At 54.0% G+C, this 15,009-nt stretch overlaps 1 protein-coding gene across 1 annotated transcript in view; it reads right to left on the bottom strand.

The window, feature by feature from the left end:
* pmepa1 (prostate transmembrane protein, androgen induced 1) overlaps positions 1-14,831 on the bottom strand; it is a 31,493-nt gene extending 16,662 nt beyond the window's left edge. Inside the window, exon 1 of the mRNA XM_069179435.1 lies at positions 14,010-14,831. Coding sequence (XP_069035536.1) covers positions 14,010-14,112 — 103 coding nt within the window. The 5' untranslated portion in view covers positions 14,113-14,831. The remainder of the gene's footprint in view (positions 1-14,009) is intronic.
* Positions 14,832-15,009: the final 178 nt, after the last annotated feature.

The raw sequence follows: 15,009 nt of genomic DNA, 5'->3' as shown, positions 1-15,009 counted from the left end.
AGAGCCCCGGCCCTGCTGTGCGGAGCCGGGGGGGAGGGAGGACAGGGGCACCTCCCATCTCCACGCAGCCCATTGATATTCTGCGCTGGGGCTCGGCTTTGTTCAGCCGCGCACAGCCACGCCGCGTCTAGACAGGGCCGACAATGGCCGGCCCAGCCCCCGAGGAAGGCCTGACGCTGGGCGACGGCGGGGCCGGGGAGAGCCTGCACATCCGCAGCTTGTCCAGTTCAGTAAATACGGAATTCAACTGGGTAATCAAGGGCTCGGGAAGAAGAAAACACCACGACTGCCTGGCTCTCTAGGTCAAAGGGTGTGCCCCACAGCTGTATACAAAAGGCATCTCAAGAAAAAAGAAGCATAGCTCCATCTGGGAGACACACAGGGGCCATTCTGCACCAGCAGCACCTCCTGGGAGACACACAGACACCATTCTGCACCAGCAGCCCCACCTGGGAGACACACAGGGGCCATTCTGCACCAGCAGCCCCACCTGGGAGACACACAGGGGCCATTCTGCACCAGCAGCCCCACCTGGGAGACACACAGGGGCCATTCTGCACCAGCAGCCCCACCTGGGAGACACACAGGGACCATTCTGCACCAGCAGCCCCACCTGGGAGACACACAGGGGCCATTCTGCACCAGCAGCCCCACTGCCTGGCATATCACTCCAGTGAGCACCTCCCACAGCGGCACAGGATGGCGGAGTGTTGGGACCACTGGCAGCAACGGCGGCAACACCTGGTGTCAGGCAGAGCCCGCCCAAGTGGAGCCACTTCTAACTGGAGCCCAAGGTAGCTGAGGACTGGTGGGAAAAAATGGTAGAAGAGATATATCCGTCCCCCCGGCCAGGATTACAGAGATCTGGTGAAGCAGAGATTGGACAGGGAGCATACAGGCAAATACGGCCATTTGGACACTAAAATGTAAAAATCTGTGCGCTGCAGCTGCCTGCATGCAGACTCCGAGGATGAGTCAGTAGGCAGTCAGCTCCGCGTGGTCTGGGACACTCGGCAGAATCCTTCTCCCTAAGCCCGGCAGCGCTGTGCAGAGGCGGATAACCGAATTATTCCTGGAGCGCCGATCTTTCCAGGGCCCCTGCATTTGATATGGAGACTAAAACCAAACAGGATACGATAAGCAGCCATGAGTCACCGCTTTCACAAAGATTAAATTAGAAAGAGTGTCAGTTTCTGGGTCTGTTATTTTAAGGGTGAGGGCTGATATCAGCTTGGTCAAGGGCTGCTCCTCTGCTGTCTGAGCTGCGGGTCCTGACAGAAGCTGGGGCATCAGCTTAGTCACTCCTGCTGGGGGGGAGTTGTGGATAATCATACGAGTATTCGCATGAAAACAATAAATAATTGAAGTACCAGAAGGAGGGCACTGGCTGTGACACAGCAACCCCAGTTCAGCAGACAGCACTGTTGTGTGAACAGTAGCACTGTCTGAAAAACTGTTAAATATGCCATTATACTGAAGTGAGAAGGCAATATAGACCCCTTTGTTTTTTTTTTGTGGCGTGAGGGGGAGGTTAGTGGGGTGGGAATTTTGGAAGGCTGGCAAACAGGACAACAGAGAAGAAAGAGTGTGATTGTGAGGCTGAAGATTTAAACACCCAGCTCTGTTGTGGTGAGGTAACAATGGTCGCCCCCTGACCCCAGGCTCCAGGTCACTGTGAGCAACGCTTGACAATGAACCTTTTGCTTTCTGTCAGGCTCCTCCTCCTCACCCCTGACCCTTCCCCTCTGAACCCAAGTGGCTGGTTGCCTGGAGACCGATTCTCCAGGCCCTCTCTGCAGATGCGCTGGCGGTGCTTATTATGCAGGCCCCAAATTTTATTTACATAAATCTGAATCCTTAAGACAATGATCTCGAGTCACGGAGCTCAGACGTGACTGCAGCCCTTTCTGTCTGAGAACCGCAGCACAAAGTTTGCCCAGCAACAGGGAAGGCTCTTCCAGCAACAAAAGCATGCAAAAAATAAAAAAAAGCCAAAACAAGTTTTTACAGCTTACGTTTTAGGTTTGCACCCACAGATTTAGAAATTCCCACACACTTTTTTTTACAAAGGTGTAATTATTTCTTTTACTGTACATTCACTCTACCTGACTCAGTGGTCACTCAAGGGAACACTGAACAACTCTACCAGCATCTCTGACGGTGATAGATATCGACATCCCTGAAGTGTTTTCAGTCTCATCTGACTCTCACTCTGCTCACACCACCAACCACCGCAGAGACGTTTCAAAGCAAATAGCAGCACCAGCCTGCCAGTAAAGGAGAAACAGATCTGAGAACGCCAAATTGCTGGATTCACACTCAGCCGGCCTGCTGGCTCTTGGTCTCCCGAGGCCTCCAGGCTGTGGCGCTGTGAGGAGAAACCTGCTTTTCAAAAGCTCAGGTGGCGGTGCACGTCTCTTCACTCGAGACTGCAAAGTCAGAACCGACGTACCAGAGACTCGCTCGTTATCGATTCCAGGGTGACAGGAGAGGATGACCACCTGCGATTTGCAAACGAGCACGGCTGCTTAGCAGGGCAGGCTCCCCTTTCTGCACAGAGTGGGGGTGGTCACTCGGGTCTCATCTGGACCTTCTCAGAGGAACCCAGCGGATTCTCACGTGCTTCATGAGCCCAGGGGCAAGGATTACCTGCCGCAGAGACCTGCGATGGCAAGACCCAGGTGCCAAGGCTGACCTCTGTGGCTCTGTGGGGGTGGGCACTGCTGCTCAAGCAGCCGCCCCTGACCCTGTACTTGAACAGCGCAGGTCCACAGGCCACCTTTCGTTTCTTCTCTATCTGAACGGAAAGGTTTTCTTCAGCCAATGCAAATTGGTTATCCAATGCAGCTGGTTATCTGAGCTCAGAGCACACCTGCGCTAATCGGGATGTTTGCAGTGGACCTGCAGACAGCCGTCGCCTCCTATTCCCCCACCGCAAAAGGGAAAAATAAAAAAATCACCTCCCGTGCCAGCAGAAGGTCACACCCACCCTCACCCACGCGGCACCTTGTGTAGTTTTACGTGCCTGGAAGGCGCCGATCTCTGAACACGCAAAGAGTTAAAGAGTTAAAGAGTCCCGGCTGGTCAACACAGCTGATTGTCTGTCTCCAACCCTCCTCCCCTGCCGGCAAACAACGAATATCCGGCACTGACCCACACCCCTCCTCCCCCAAATCAGATGCAGATTATTCAGAGCCCAGGCTCACCGCCAGCCCCCGCGGCAGACGAAGGGTTAATGAGGTCCTCCCCAGTCTCCCCGTCAGTCACTCTGCGTGCTCCACCGCGCCGCTCCTTTGCATCTCGTCTAGACAGCGGGAACAAAGGCCAGCGGAGGGAGGGGAGGCAGGCAGAGGGGTCGGCCGCGGGCCTGCGCCAGCGCAGGTGACTGCGCCTCCCGGGCTCCTCCGGCAACAGACGGCGAGGGTCGTCCTCGAGACGAAGAGAAGCCCCTTTCGGGTGTCCCAGAGCCGGGGGGAGGCGCAGGGGAGCAGGAGCCGGGCGCAGCAGCCTGTCGGGCGCGACCGCGGCCCTGCCGCTGCCCCTTCCCGAGTGCTGCGCTCCGGAGGCAGGAGTCATCCGGCAGAACCGGAACCTTCCAGGCGCCGACGTGTGGGCAGGGGTGCAAGAGGACCCCACCCTCTCACACCGCCGCTGCCGTGCGCCCCAGGGTCCAGCGCTCGTGCCCACGCCCGCGAGGGCACAGGAACGCCCGCAGCCCCCCAGAGAAGTACCTTACAGGCCCGCTTGACCGCCCAGAGGGCACCACTGAACAGGAACCCGGCTCCCGACGGGCCCCGGGAGGCCCCGAAAACGAGGCAGCCCACGAGCCAGAAGGAAAGAGCCATTGCCACATACGGGCCCAGCGCCGCGCAGTCGACTGTCTGGGTGTAGGGGAACCATGAGCCCCGCGGCCGAGAAATCTGCACCCCCTTTCCTGAATAACAGGACAAGCGCTCCGGCCGCTGTCCGAGAGAAGGCGGGAGAGTGCACCGTCCTTCTGTCCGGGTTTATACCCTTCTGTCCTTAAAGGGCAGGAGGAGGAAAACGAGCTGTGTGTGTGTGCGTGAGAGAGTTGCAGCGACTGCGCTGTGCCCCTCCAGAGGGCGATACTGAGGCTGCCTCCCCTCCCGCGGGTCCTAACGAGAATCGCCAGAGACAGATCGGGCGTCTTACTGCGCTGCTTTCCTAGACCACCAAAACCCCACCCCCTCGGCAGGCAAGGCAAGACGGACCCCTGTGTGCCCGGCTCCACCCGAGACAGCAGGGAGGTCAGATATCAGCAGGATGACAAGGGAGAGAGCAGACAGCGTCGGAGGGGTCTGGGAGAACAGAGGTTGCCTTTCTGTGCCTCCCCCCCCCGGAAAACTCCAGCAGTCCCGAGAAACAAAGGCCCAGACAGTGCGGGACAGCCAGGCACGATGAAGCAGCAGGCCACAGCCCCTCGCATGAGGAACGGGGGAGGACTCCGACGGGCCGTGCCAAGAATCACATCCGCGCACGCCCACCCTTTCCGCTGCCCTGGCACCGCCGCTGAACAATACCCTGAAAGCGGAGGGCAGCCGACGCACCGCTGGCCTGATACCGCGCGTGCCCCCCCCTCCCGGGCAGACACTCCCCGGGCCACTCCGCCACCTCCGGGCTGCAGGACAGCCGACTGCACCGGGACCACAGCCATCGGAACGCAGCAAGAACAGCGACGCAAACGCACGCCAGAGGTGTTCGGGGGTATGGGTGTACGGGGGGGGCTTTGCCCTGCCCGCCGTGATCTGCAGTGCTTGGGCCTGCTCTCTTTCATGCTTGGTGGTGTGCAGCTCACAGCACATCAGGTTCGTCTGTTTCAAGCGTGCTCATTTTAACATCGCAGAGTCCCTCGATAATGAACTCTGCATGGAGACAGAACGAGAGGAGCAGAGGGGCCTGACAGGTCCACCCAGGCTGCCTCACATGGACACGGTATCATCCAGAGAATCCCTGGACTGGGACCAAGAGGCAATTCCCAGGACAATCTGGCCAGCAGGGCTGGATATCAGTACCTGATTACTATCACTCTTTGCCTTGAAGTTGCCTTTACCCAGACTGACTTCAATATGTACACTGTTTACATCCGCTGTAGCTGTTTGGGTCCCTGATCTGTCTGTCGAGCCCAGAGAGGCCCGTCTACGCAGGTCTCAGGAACCCAGGGCACTGCGCCAAGGCTGTCTGTGGTTAATAATTAAATCACAAACAGAGACGAGCTGTAAACTGCTACAAAAATAGAAAGGCCCCATGTGATATCCTGAGCGACTTTTACAGTGAGGAAGAGGTGGTACAGCATGGAACGGAGACGTGTATTTATGGAGGTTCTGCCTCTATGCTAAATTCATACCACGCAAATTTCTGCACAAGACTGACTGTGCAGAATGTCCTCACCTGGCCAGGATTTCTGCTGGGTGCGACGTTCATGCTTGTGGGCTGCACAGACGCTCATACCCCCCCCTGAAGTGGACAGTACAGGCTGGTTTCTTTAGCAGAGCCCAGGATCTGCACGGCTCATCCACTGCAGCTCTAGGCAGGAGCCTGGCTCACACACAGCTGCAGGCCGGACGGAGCTTTGAAACACACACACAAACACACACACACACCCTGAACGAGGAACCACTCAGCCTCTGTAAAGATCGTTCAGATCCTGTTGGAACTGATCTGAAAACAAGTCTGGGGAACGAAAAAAAAAACCCCAGGCCAGCACAGCTGAAAGAATGAGGGATCAAACAGCTAATAAAAAAGGTTCTTCTAACCTGTCATCTCTCATAGCATTGTTTTCTTAAACAACTAGTAAGTTTAAAAAAAAAAAAAACAAAGCCAAACCAAACATACAAGAAACAAAAAACAGCTTTAACTTTCTGTACAGGTTGACTGTCAGAAATGAAATCTTTACATTTCTTTCTCCTGCCCCCTTGGAGAGGTGCCAGCCTCTTTGTTTGAGGCTTCACCTCTTTTGTGATGGAAATGAGATAATCAATGCCAACTGATAACTCAGCTCCAAGGAGCCAGGATGAACAAAGGATGTCTACAGCACTGTGCATCGATCCCCGAGCCCGTGTCCCTGGTGCCTCCAGGGCAGTCGCCAGAGAGCAGGGCTCCAGCTCCAGGGACAGACGCCGGGCTCTTCGGCCCCTCCTGGGTGGCACGAGCCGCAGCTTCTTGTGCCAATGGCACCAGCAGTGGAAAAGCTAAGCAGGCTTCTCCTCCCCTGGTTTTCAAACACCGGCCCACTAACGATCCGTCCCACTGTCCCATCCAAGGCCTGGGGGCACACTGGGGGTCAGGGACATAGGAGGACTGAAATAACCAGGAGCGGCACCGCGCCCCCACCACAGCGCACGGCCTCGCCAGAGCCAGGGAAACCTGCAGTGCCCCCCCCGCTGATCCCCGATTCCGAGACTTTGCTCCACACACACTCGGCCCATGCTGCTCCTCTCTCCTCCGCCAGCACCCTGTGCACCCTGGATGTCTCGTCATTCGCCAGCGGTATTATTTCAGGAGCATGTAAATCCCCAGCCCTCCCTCTCGCAGTTTAGGCCGGCAGAGCTGAGCAGCCGCCTGTTAATATTCTGACACCCCTCCAAGCCGCTTGGTAATCCTGCTCCTGAGCGCCGTGCTTTGCTGCTAAAAAAAGCCCGGCGGAGAGGCCCTGTGAAACAGCTGTGCATTGCAGAGAGAACAGATTCCTTGGCTGCAGAACTACACAGGGGGCTCAGTTTCTGATGTGGTTATTATACACATAAATGGAAAGAAATGATACTGAAGGGCTTCGCAGAGCCCGTTCGGCACACTCGGATCTCTCAGACGGCTGAAGGCTGACAAATTGGACCTCAGCGCCGTTGGCCCTTTCCAAAAATGAAAAGGATGACTTCCCCAATTGGAGCTGCAGCGAGAGAAACTCAATTGATGGATCTGCGTCTCGTACCAAAGAGCACACAGAGTAAAAGGCAGCGCGTGGTTCCGGAGACCCAGGACCGCTTTTCCTGTTGTTACCCACGAGGAGCTGTGCCTCCGGGAGCGGGGGGGCTGGGGCCGTCTGTCCGAGACGGCGGGGGCTAGCCAGGCCAGAACAGAGGGCGCACACCTGTGCCTGGCGCATTCATGGCAGTAACTGCCCTACAGCTGGGCCTGTAATAAAAATTCCCAGACGGAGAGGCAGGTGGGAGGGGCGGCGTGAGTCAGACAGGAGGATCTCCGACCTGCTCCCGGGCTCTCCCAGCGCAGACAGCCCGGAGGAGACGGGGACCTTGAACTTGAGCTCCTGGCCGTCGCCGCTGCGCAGGGCTGCGCTGGGTCTTATTTCCACTTCCACCTCCCACCATTTTATCCAGCACAGAGCCCATTTAAAGGCCGACAGCAAGCGCGGTGCACTGTGGAGGGGAGCAGGACACGCTACTGGGAAGACAGGCCCTCAGGCCAGGGCACAACAAAGGCTGCACTGCTGGGGGCGGCTGCCAACCAGTCAACATCCCAGATCTCCCAGATCTCCACCGGGGAATGAAAGGCTCCTCAGTCTGGCACTCGGTCTGGCTCCACAGACAGTGGGACAACAAAGGACTTGGATCGTCACACTACTCTCTCCCTCCAGGGCACCGGGGGGCTGGGGGAGCGTGTCTAGGGAGGGGGGTGGGAGAGTTGTGCAGTGGACAGAAGTAGAAGAGACTTGAGACGAGAAAAAAAAAGCACAGCTACAGTAGCAGACTCTCGTCGTGTTGAGACTCATGCATGAACTCTGCTGTGGAAATGATGAGAAACAAGACCCCCCCCCTCCCCCAAGCCAGACAGACACACCCACAGCTGAGGAGTCAAGCCACCGTAAGGCTCCTGAAAGGGCTCAATCTTAAACTGAAAGACATCTGCAGTCAAGCCTCTGGTATTTCGGAAAGTGCCTGCCCGATTATTAACGTCTTCTGTGAGTGCTGCCTCTGATGCACACGGCTGGGTGGCTGACGTGTCTCGGCAGCAGATGAGAGGTGCTGAGAGCAGTGGAGGGTGGGGTGGGGGTCGGACAGCGAGGGAGCCGTGTCTCTCGGTGACTACAGGCTGACTGGTACAGGTGATGTCATACTGGCGGAGGAACACTCCACCTCCAGCGGCGCACAACAAGAATGAACGGAAAACAGCCCAGCCAGCCGACAGCTACTTTCAGCTCCAGGAGGGAATAATTAAGGCATAAACAGAACTAGTACATCATCTCTTCTGTCCAATACAATAGCAATAGCTACGCACACCTGCTGATGGCTCAGGTCTGGGGGTACGGGAATTCAGCTGCTGATGAAGCTGGTTTCTGAACTGTCTAGCTAGACAAGCTTCTCTTTGAGCAATGATTAAAGAACTGCAGCCCAGACAAATGCCCGTTACCGATAAAGTGCTGCAATGCACAGACTTTTACGGAAAGACAGATGAAGTCATTTGCCCACGAAGTCAGTTGTTTTCAAACAAGTGACCTTCCTTTCTCAGACTAGAGAAAGCTGTGGGTGAACACCACCCCCCTGATACGCTCCGCAGCTCTCCGCTGTCCTGTCACTAGCTGTGACACTATCAGACAAGGTGCAAATTTTAAGAAGGGCTTGACCTCAGGTTAACAGCTTTAGAAAGGAGGGGCACTGTCTTAGCCCCTCTGCAGAGTGTCTGAGACCCCCAGCCCCCGCTGCGCCGCAGGGCAGAGAGGGGCTGTGTAGCCGTTCCACAAACAGCCCGGGGAAGGGGCATGCTCGCCCCCAGCCGCAGGCCCTGTGAAGCCAAATATTCCCAGTGCGGGTCTTTAATTAGGAGCATGTCTGATTGCCCTGTTCTGGAGAAGGCCGAGTGTTTTCAGCTCCTGGGTGGTCTGGTCTGTCAGAGGAGAGCTGGCTTGAGTCTCCACTGCGCGGGCCAGAGCCCGCAGATGGATAATTTGGCTTTTTAAAACATAAATAGGAAGTTCTTTCAAAATAAATATTATGAAACAGGAAAGAATGAGGGAATAAGAAAGGGGGAGAAATGTTTAATTTCAATTTTTAAATGTCACGCACTTAGAGTAACTGCGTTGCATGCACCAAGAATGAGTTCATTTATTTGAGTAAAACCTGAATCTGAAATTCTTTCACAAGCTCTGGGAGTTTTTTCAGCATTACTATTTTATGTCCATGTGACAAAGCTTTCAATCACAGACATCTGAATCTGTTTTCATCCATTTAATTACAAGTATTATTTTTCAAAGCTTCTGTGCATTGATCTTTAGTGGTGTTTTAAAGATGGTCAGCTGAAATATTCTCTTCTCTCATTCCAAAACAATTTTGGAAATTTTGTTAAGAAGGGGTACCTGACTCCACTTTTCACAAGAACTCAAATCGAAATGCTTGCTTTTTGCAAGACATGCTTGGATCCCAGATTCTCTATCTGGATGGAAGAAAGCCACACAGATATAAACCTTCTGAAAAAGACAAAACTGAAGTATTTGCTTCTACTGCAAAAGAATCCTACCTTAATCTGGACAGAAACATGCTGTATTCCTGACAATGCCCAAACAGTAACCAGCTCTTGACAGGACTAATTCACATCTCCGCTTCCAACAACAGAAGGAGTGAGTCGGCTGTACTCATCTTCCACAGCCTTTGAGAAAGCCATCCTCTCCCTTTTACAGCTCAAACACCCTGAGCCATTAAAGGACAACTGCACAAACATCTGTCTGGTTTTCAGTCTTACAAAGGACGATTTTTATGCCCATCTTATAAAAAACCTGCGCTGCACTATTTTACCAAACAAACCTGGGATCGCAAACCCCTGTGCACAGCTGCCCCTTCCCAGATGTTCGGAGCGAACTGCCCCCCCGTCAGTACCGGGAAGAGGCGCGGACACCCTCCCAGTTAGTGCAGGTGCCCTCCTACAGGGCAATGGACTAGAGGGCAGGCCTGCACCTCCAGTGGACCAAACGGATTTGTCCACAGTCCACAGCTACCAGACTCAGACTACCTTGCCGTCCTGCACACGTGCAGCCAATATGGTTTTATCGTTGACGACTGATGGTTGATGATTTGTAACCATCTTCTTGCACTGTTATTGCACGACGCAGTACGGACACGCACAAAGCCCTGATCAAGACTGGCAGGAGAGCAGCAGCTGGAAATACGACACAATCCACAGCTGAACACTTCAGCTATAGAACTGGGGAGGAGACCAGCATCAGAGGCCCAGAACTGCAGGTGTTGCCTTGATTGTTACAGTAAGGTACAGATATGTCACTACTGCGTTCTTCACTGCTGTGCTCCTTGTCAGAAACACCTTTCATTCCATATCAAGCATCTTTCTACACACAGATGTGCACATCTCTCAGTTTCGTGCTGTTCCTTACACACAAACGATTCTTTGGTGATCTTCTACAGTACATTTAACAATTCTGAGTTGACAGTTAACCCTGACATTTTAAAAAGTAGACTTTTTATACATATATAAAGCTAAAAGATGAGCCTGTATACAAGCAATACTTGGCAATGAGTCGATTAGATTTGATTGATTGATGTGATGGATCAGCTACTGTACTTCAGCCCTTCATATTGGCTGCTCGTGGATAATTTACTTTCGCCTGGTGTGATAAAGATTTTGAAGATGCCGATCAGTGCAAATTAAGACAGCTAAATGTCAACCCTGCTTTCTCCTCCCTCAAACTACGTTGCATTAATAACAGACCAAGCTGATACAGTAGTGGGATGGCTTTGCGCGAACTCCTAACATTCACTTCTGCTGCATCTAAAAGATGACTAAGACCCTACTGGAGGAGAAGTAAAAAACAACAGTGACTTCCCATCAAACCAATCAGCTCACCTCACTGCTAGGACCTTGAGCCAGTGTAGGAGTAAAAGGGGTCTTACACACCACGAGGAGCCCCCCCAGCTACAGCCCTGCTGGGCAAGGAATTTTGCTCCGTGGGCAAGCGGCACAGCCCAGACTGGAGCCAACAATGCCTGAACCAGACAGATCAGGGCATCACAGTCTTTTAATTTAGTCACTTTTCACAGCCTTCCAATCAGGACTTGAACAGGCAGAGGCTCGCTGTGGCGGTCAGACTTAAGCACACAGGTCGTGACAGGAAACGGTGGGGCCCAACCCAACCCAGCCCAGCCCAGACCGGACCGGACCGGACACCCCGGACCCTCCAGGACACAGACACGGCCGCCTGCGGCTCTGGACTCCCGCCTCCGCCCAAAGGAGCGATTGAAACGCTAACACATCGAGAGACGCTGACCACAAAGGAACAGAGGGTTCGCTTCTGCTTTAGTGGAACAGAGAGAGAGGTCTGACGCTACTAACTACAAAATCACAAGCAAAATTTCTTGCACAGAAAGCAAAAGAAAACACTTTGATTTATTTTTGACTGCCTTCAAAGCCAAGCCAAGCCGAAAGCACAGCCAGCGTGGAATTTAATTAACACTAGCCAGAATATTTGTCACATTTTCTCCCAATAAAAGACGTGTATTCGTTTTTTTTTTTCTAATCAAGTACTGCAGGGCCACAAATCTTTCATATTAACCTAATTCTCTCTTCTGCAGAGAAGCAGGGCATGCTCTGGTTTATCTTATATAGAATCCTTAGATGTCACAAAGTTATAAATGAGACATGCAGATCCTGCCAATTTGAAATGCAAAAAAAAACAGAGAGAAGGGGGTTATCCGAGTTTTCTTCTTCATCAGGAATGACTCCCATTGCACAGCACTTTGACTGGGTTCGACTTTTCGTCTCAAATACAGGCAGCCCACAACTATTTTATCTCCATGCGGTAGTGTATCTGCTTGCTCAAACCTTCTTAAAATAAGGCGGCAAAGGTTTTTAAAATACTCAGTGCTGGACGCTGGCCTCGGACAAATCCCTGCAGCTGGTAAAACCCGGGACGGACTCCAGTGCTGGACATCAAGCACCTGCTTCCCTGCCGCTGCACAATCCAGGGCAGCTCTTAGAGGAAACCAAACCCAACAGCACTGTCCAGCAAAACGGGCATCTTCCGTTGAACTCGCACTGTATCGTATGATACTTTCGTATGAAAGGGAGACCTTTCCTTTAATGCAGTAAGGCGTCTTGTTCTCATCCAAAATAAAAGGCATTTATTAATTCAGGTCGGCCCACCTGTCAGTTCTTCCTGAAACTGATCTTTCAAAAACAACAACAACAACAACAACAACAACAACAACAACAACAACTGTTCATCTGTCTGCGGGAGCGAACACGGGAGACGGGCCTTCCAGCTCCCTTTCCCGGAACAGGGCGCCAGCTGCGCGCAGTACCGCACACACCCGCCCCTGAGCTCAGCGGGGAGCTGAGCCCGCGCTCCCCCTGGCCGGGGGGCACAGCAGGTCCTCGAACCCGCGTTCCTCCGCGCCTTCGTCCAGCGCGGAAAGCGGACGGCAACAAGCCGACACGGCCTGAAAACTTCAAGGGGCGCAACTTCATTCCCACCAGCCCACCCACAACTCCTCCATCGCGGCGCCTCTTCCTCGGCTCCTGCGGGAGATCTGCGCCTCGTCAGCCGTCTCTCATCCCCACCCCCCCGCGGCTCACAGAGCAGCGCTGTGCGAGCGTGCTTCGGAGATGATTGCGACTCCAAAAAATAAGAATAGAAACACCCCCTCTTCACTCCCCAATGGGTTTTTAGACGAAGAGGCTGCCAGACAAAGTCAGCAGAGACCACATACTCGTGCCTCCTGTTAATCCTGAATCAGGACTCCTACAGCTGCGGACACACACTGGATTGTATCACCCTTCACGCCTTTTACACATACTTATATATCTAGTGAAATGAAAACCCAAATAATTACAGGACCGAGTGCAGAGGGACCCCTCTGAGGAATGGAAGCCCTGAGCAGCATTCTTAGTTCACACGGAACGGACACAAAATAAATACGCGCGTCTGGCGATGGAGCTTTTTATGCTGCGAACAAGTTCTGAGACGCAGCGCAGACAAGAATGTAGCTCTCACTATACAAGAAAAGCGCCTGGATTGCGACTGTTTCAGATCCGTTCCCGGTATCTCTATCCCCTCCACTCGCAGATAAGCCCTCGGCAGCACGGTGTCCCGGGTCCTCACTTGTGGAACAAGACCGCGGGGTAGGCGGGCTGAGACCCAGTCTGTTCGGAAGCCCACACGGACCCTGACCCGGGCCACCCACAAGCGCTCCCCGAACAGGCAGTCTGCCTCCTCCTGCTTGGCAACGGTTAGCTTCAGCTACAGACCTGCGTCTCACAGTATAACCGAAGGGACTATAACCGAAACCCCCACGATATCGCCGTTTTAATGAAAATAATCAGTGTGGCAGCAGTGTGTACGAACAGGCTACTGCGGAATCTTCTCAGCAGACTTGAGAAAGACGCCAAGTACGTAGTCCACACAGCCGGCAAATTCATGTATGTTCCTTTTCTCGGTGAAATCGTCTGTTCTCACAAAAGCCAGTCACCGCCACAGCACAGGCGAGGACGACACGCCGCCGACGCGGGAGCTGACCACAGACTGTATGGCAGGGCTCGGAGACTGACCCCCGTGACCTCGAAGGATGACCCCCCGTGAAATTTCAGCTGGCCAGGGGCAGGACTCCGCCTCACTGCTGAACACCCGGGCCCCAGCCTCGCCTGCTACTTTCCCGAACACATCCCCTATCCCGCAGACTCGTGTGAACGCACACCAGACGCCGAGAAACTCCGTTCATTCCCGACGCGTACTCGGCGCCAGCCGAACCATCAATCAGAAAGTTCTGTTTTACTTCTCCGGGGTCGAGTGGCTTCTCGCCGCGCTCGAACCCCGAGCCGGAGCACCGGAGTACCGGGGGGGCAGTCTTGCCCAACTTCACTGGGGTGCCCGCTCCTGGAGCACCGGCACCCGGCAAACACAACATCTGCTCACCAAACACGAAGGGGCACACGGCCGCACCACATTAACGGCCGCACGCCGTCGATACAGCACAAAAATGCACAAGCGAATTTCTTTTTTTTTTTAAACAAAAAACCCAAGTCGAAGTACTTACAGATCTCCATACTTTGGAATGAAGTCGAGCGCTTGCAGTTGCATGTACAGGATACATTGGTCTGAAAGGTCGCGGTAGCGTTTAGACCCATGAAGTTGAACATTTAAATCAAGAGAGCTAGGGAGGGGAAGAATATCAGCCACACTTCGGCTAGCCTGGAGCGGCGCCTGTCCCTTCCCCCAGGAGTCGCGGAGAGAGCGGCCGTGCCGAGGTCCGTAGCAAATCCCTCAGCTGGTCCCCGGCTTGGACGCGTCGCGGCGTATTTGGAAGGACAGCGGTGCCTGTCGGGGGTCGGTCTCGAGTCTCCGGTTCCGTCTTGCCCCCCCGCCCCGGGCCGCTGACTGCCCCGAGAGCTCCAGTATCACGGCGTCCCCGGTCTCACGGCGCTGAGCTACTTTGTATCCGTGTGCCCGACAGCCTTGTGAGCTCCGCTGCGGTCCGCTCAGTCAAGTCCAAGTCAGCGCCGCTCTGCCTGGGGGGCGGGGGCTCCGGCTGAGGCAGACGCGGTGACGTCACCGCCAGACGGGGCCCGCCGGAGTGACGGCCCGAGCAGCCAATCGGAGCGCCAAGTCGAGACGCCCTCTCTCCGTCCCCAAAACGAAGTGGGGGTGTCCACCAGCGTTATAAGATACCCGTCTGAGGTCCCCTTTGTGGAGTGCACCAGAATATCACCTCTGTAAGATCGACGACGCTGTATATTTTTTCTGATGTTACACCATAAATCGGAAAAGTTCACCCGAAACATCAGAAACAATTAATCTATGGTGCTTAGATTCAATTTCCCTTCGGGATCAATAATGTCTTATCAATTTCAGTTTAAAGAGGGAAAAATCTGGATGACGTCCTTTTTCAAAATCGCTTCGTGGGCGTCATATATGTCATATGTCATATGTCATATTTCTTGAATTCACTCGTCGAAATAAAGCGCAATTCACAAGTCACAGGGCGAGAGGACCCAGACGTACGCTCACAAACAGCGAGACGGAAAGCTTCAGGAGAC

Source organism: Lepisosteus oculatus, chromosome 16 (assembly GCF_040954835.1).
Source record: "Lepisosteus oculatus isolate fLepOcu1 chromosome 16, fLepOcu1.hap2, whole genome shotgun sequence".
Taxonomy (NCBI): domain Eukaryota; kingdom Metazoa; phylum Chordata; class Actinopteri; order Semionotiformes; family Lepisosteidae; genus Lepisosteus; species Lepisosteus oculatus.
The sequence above is the reverse complement of the archived record's forward strand: the minus strand, read 5'-3'. Positions and strand labels throughout refer to the sequence as shown.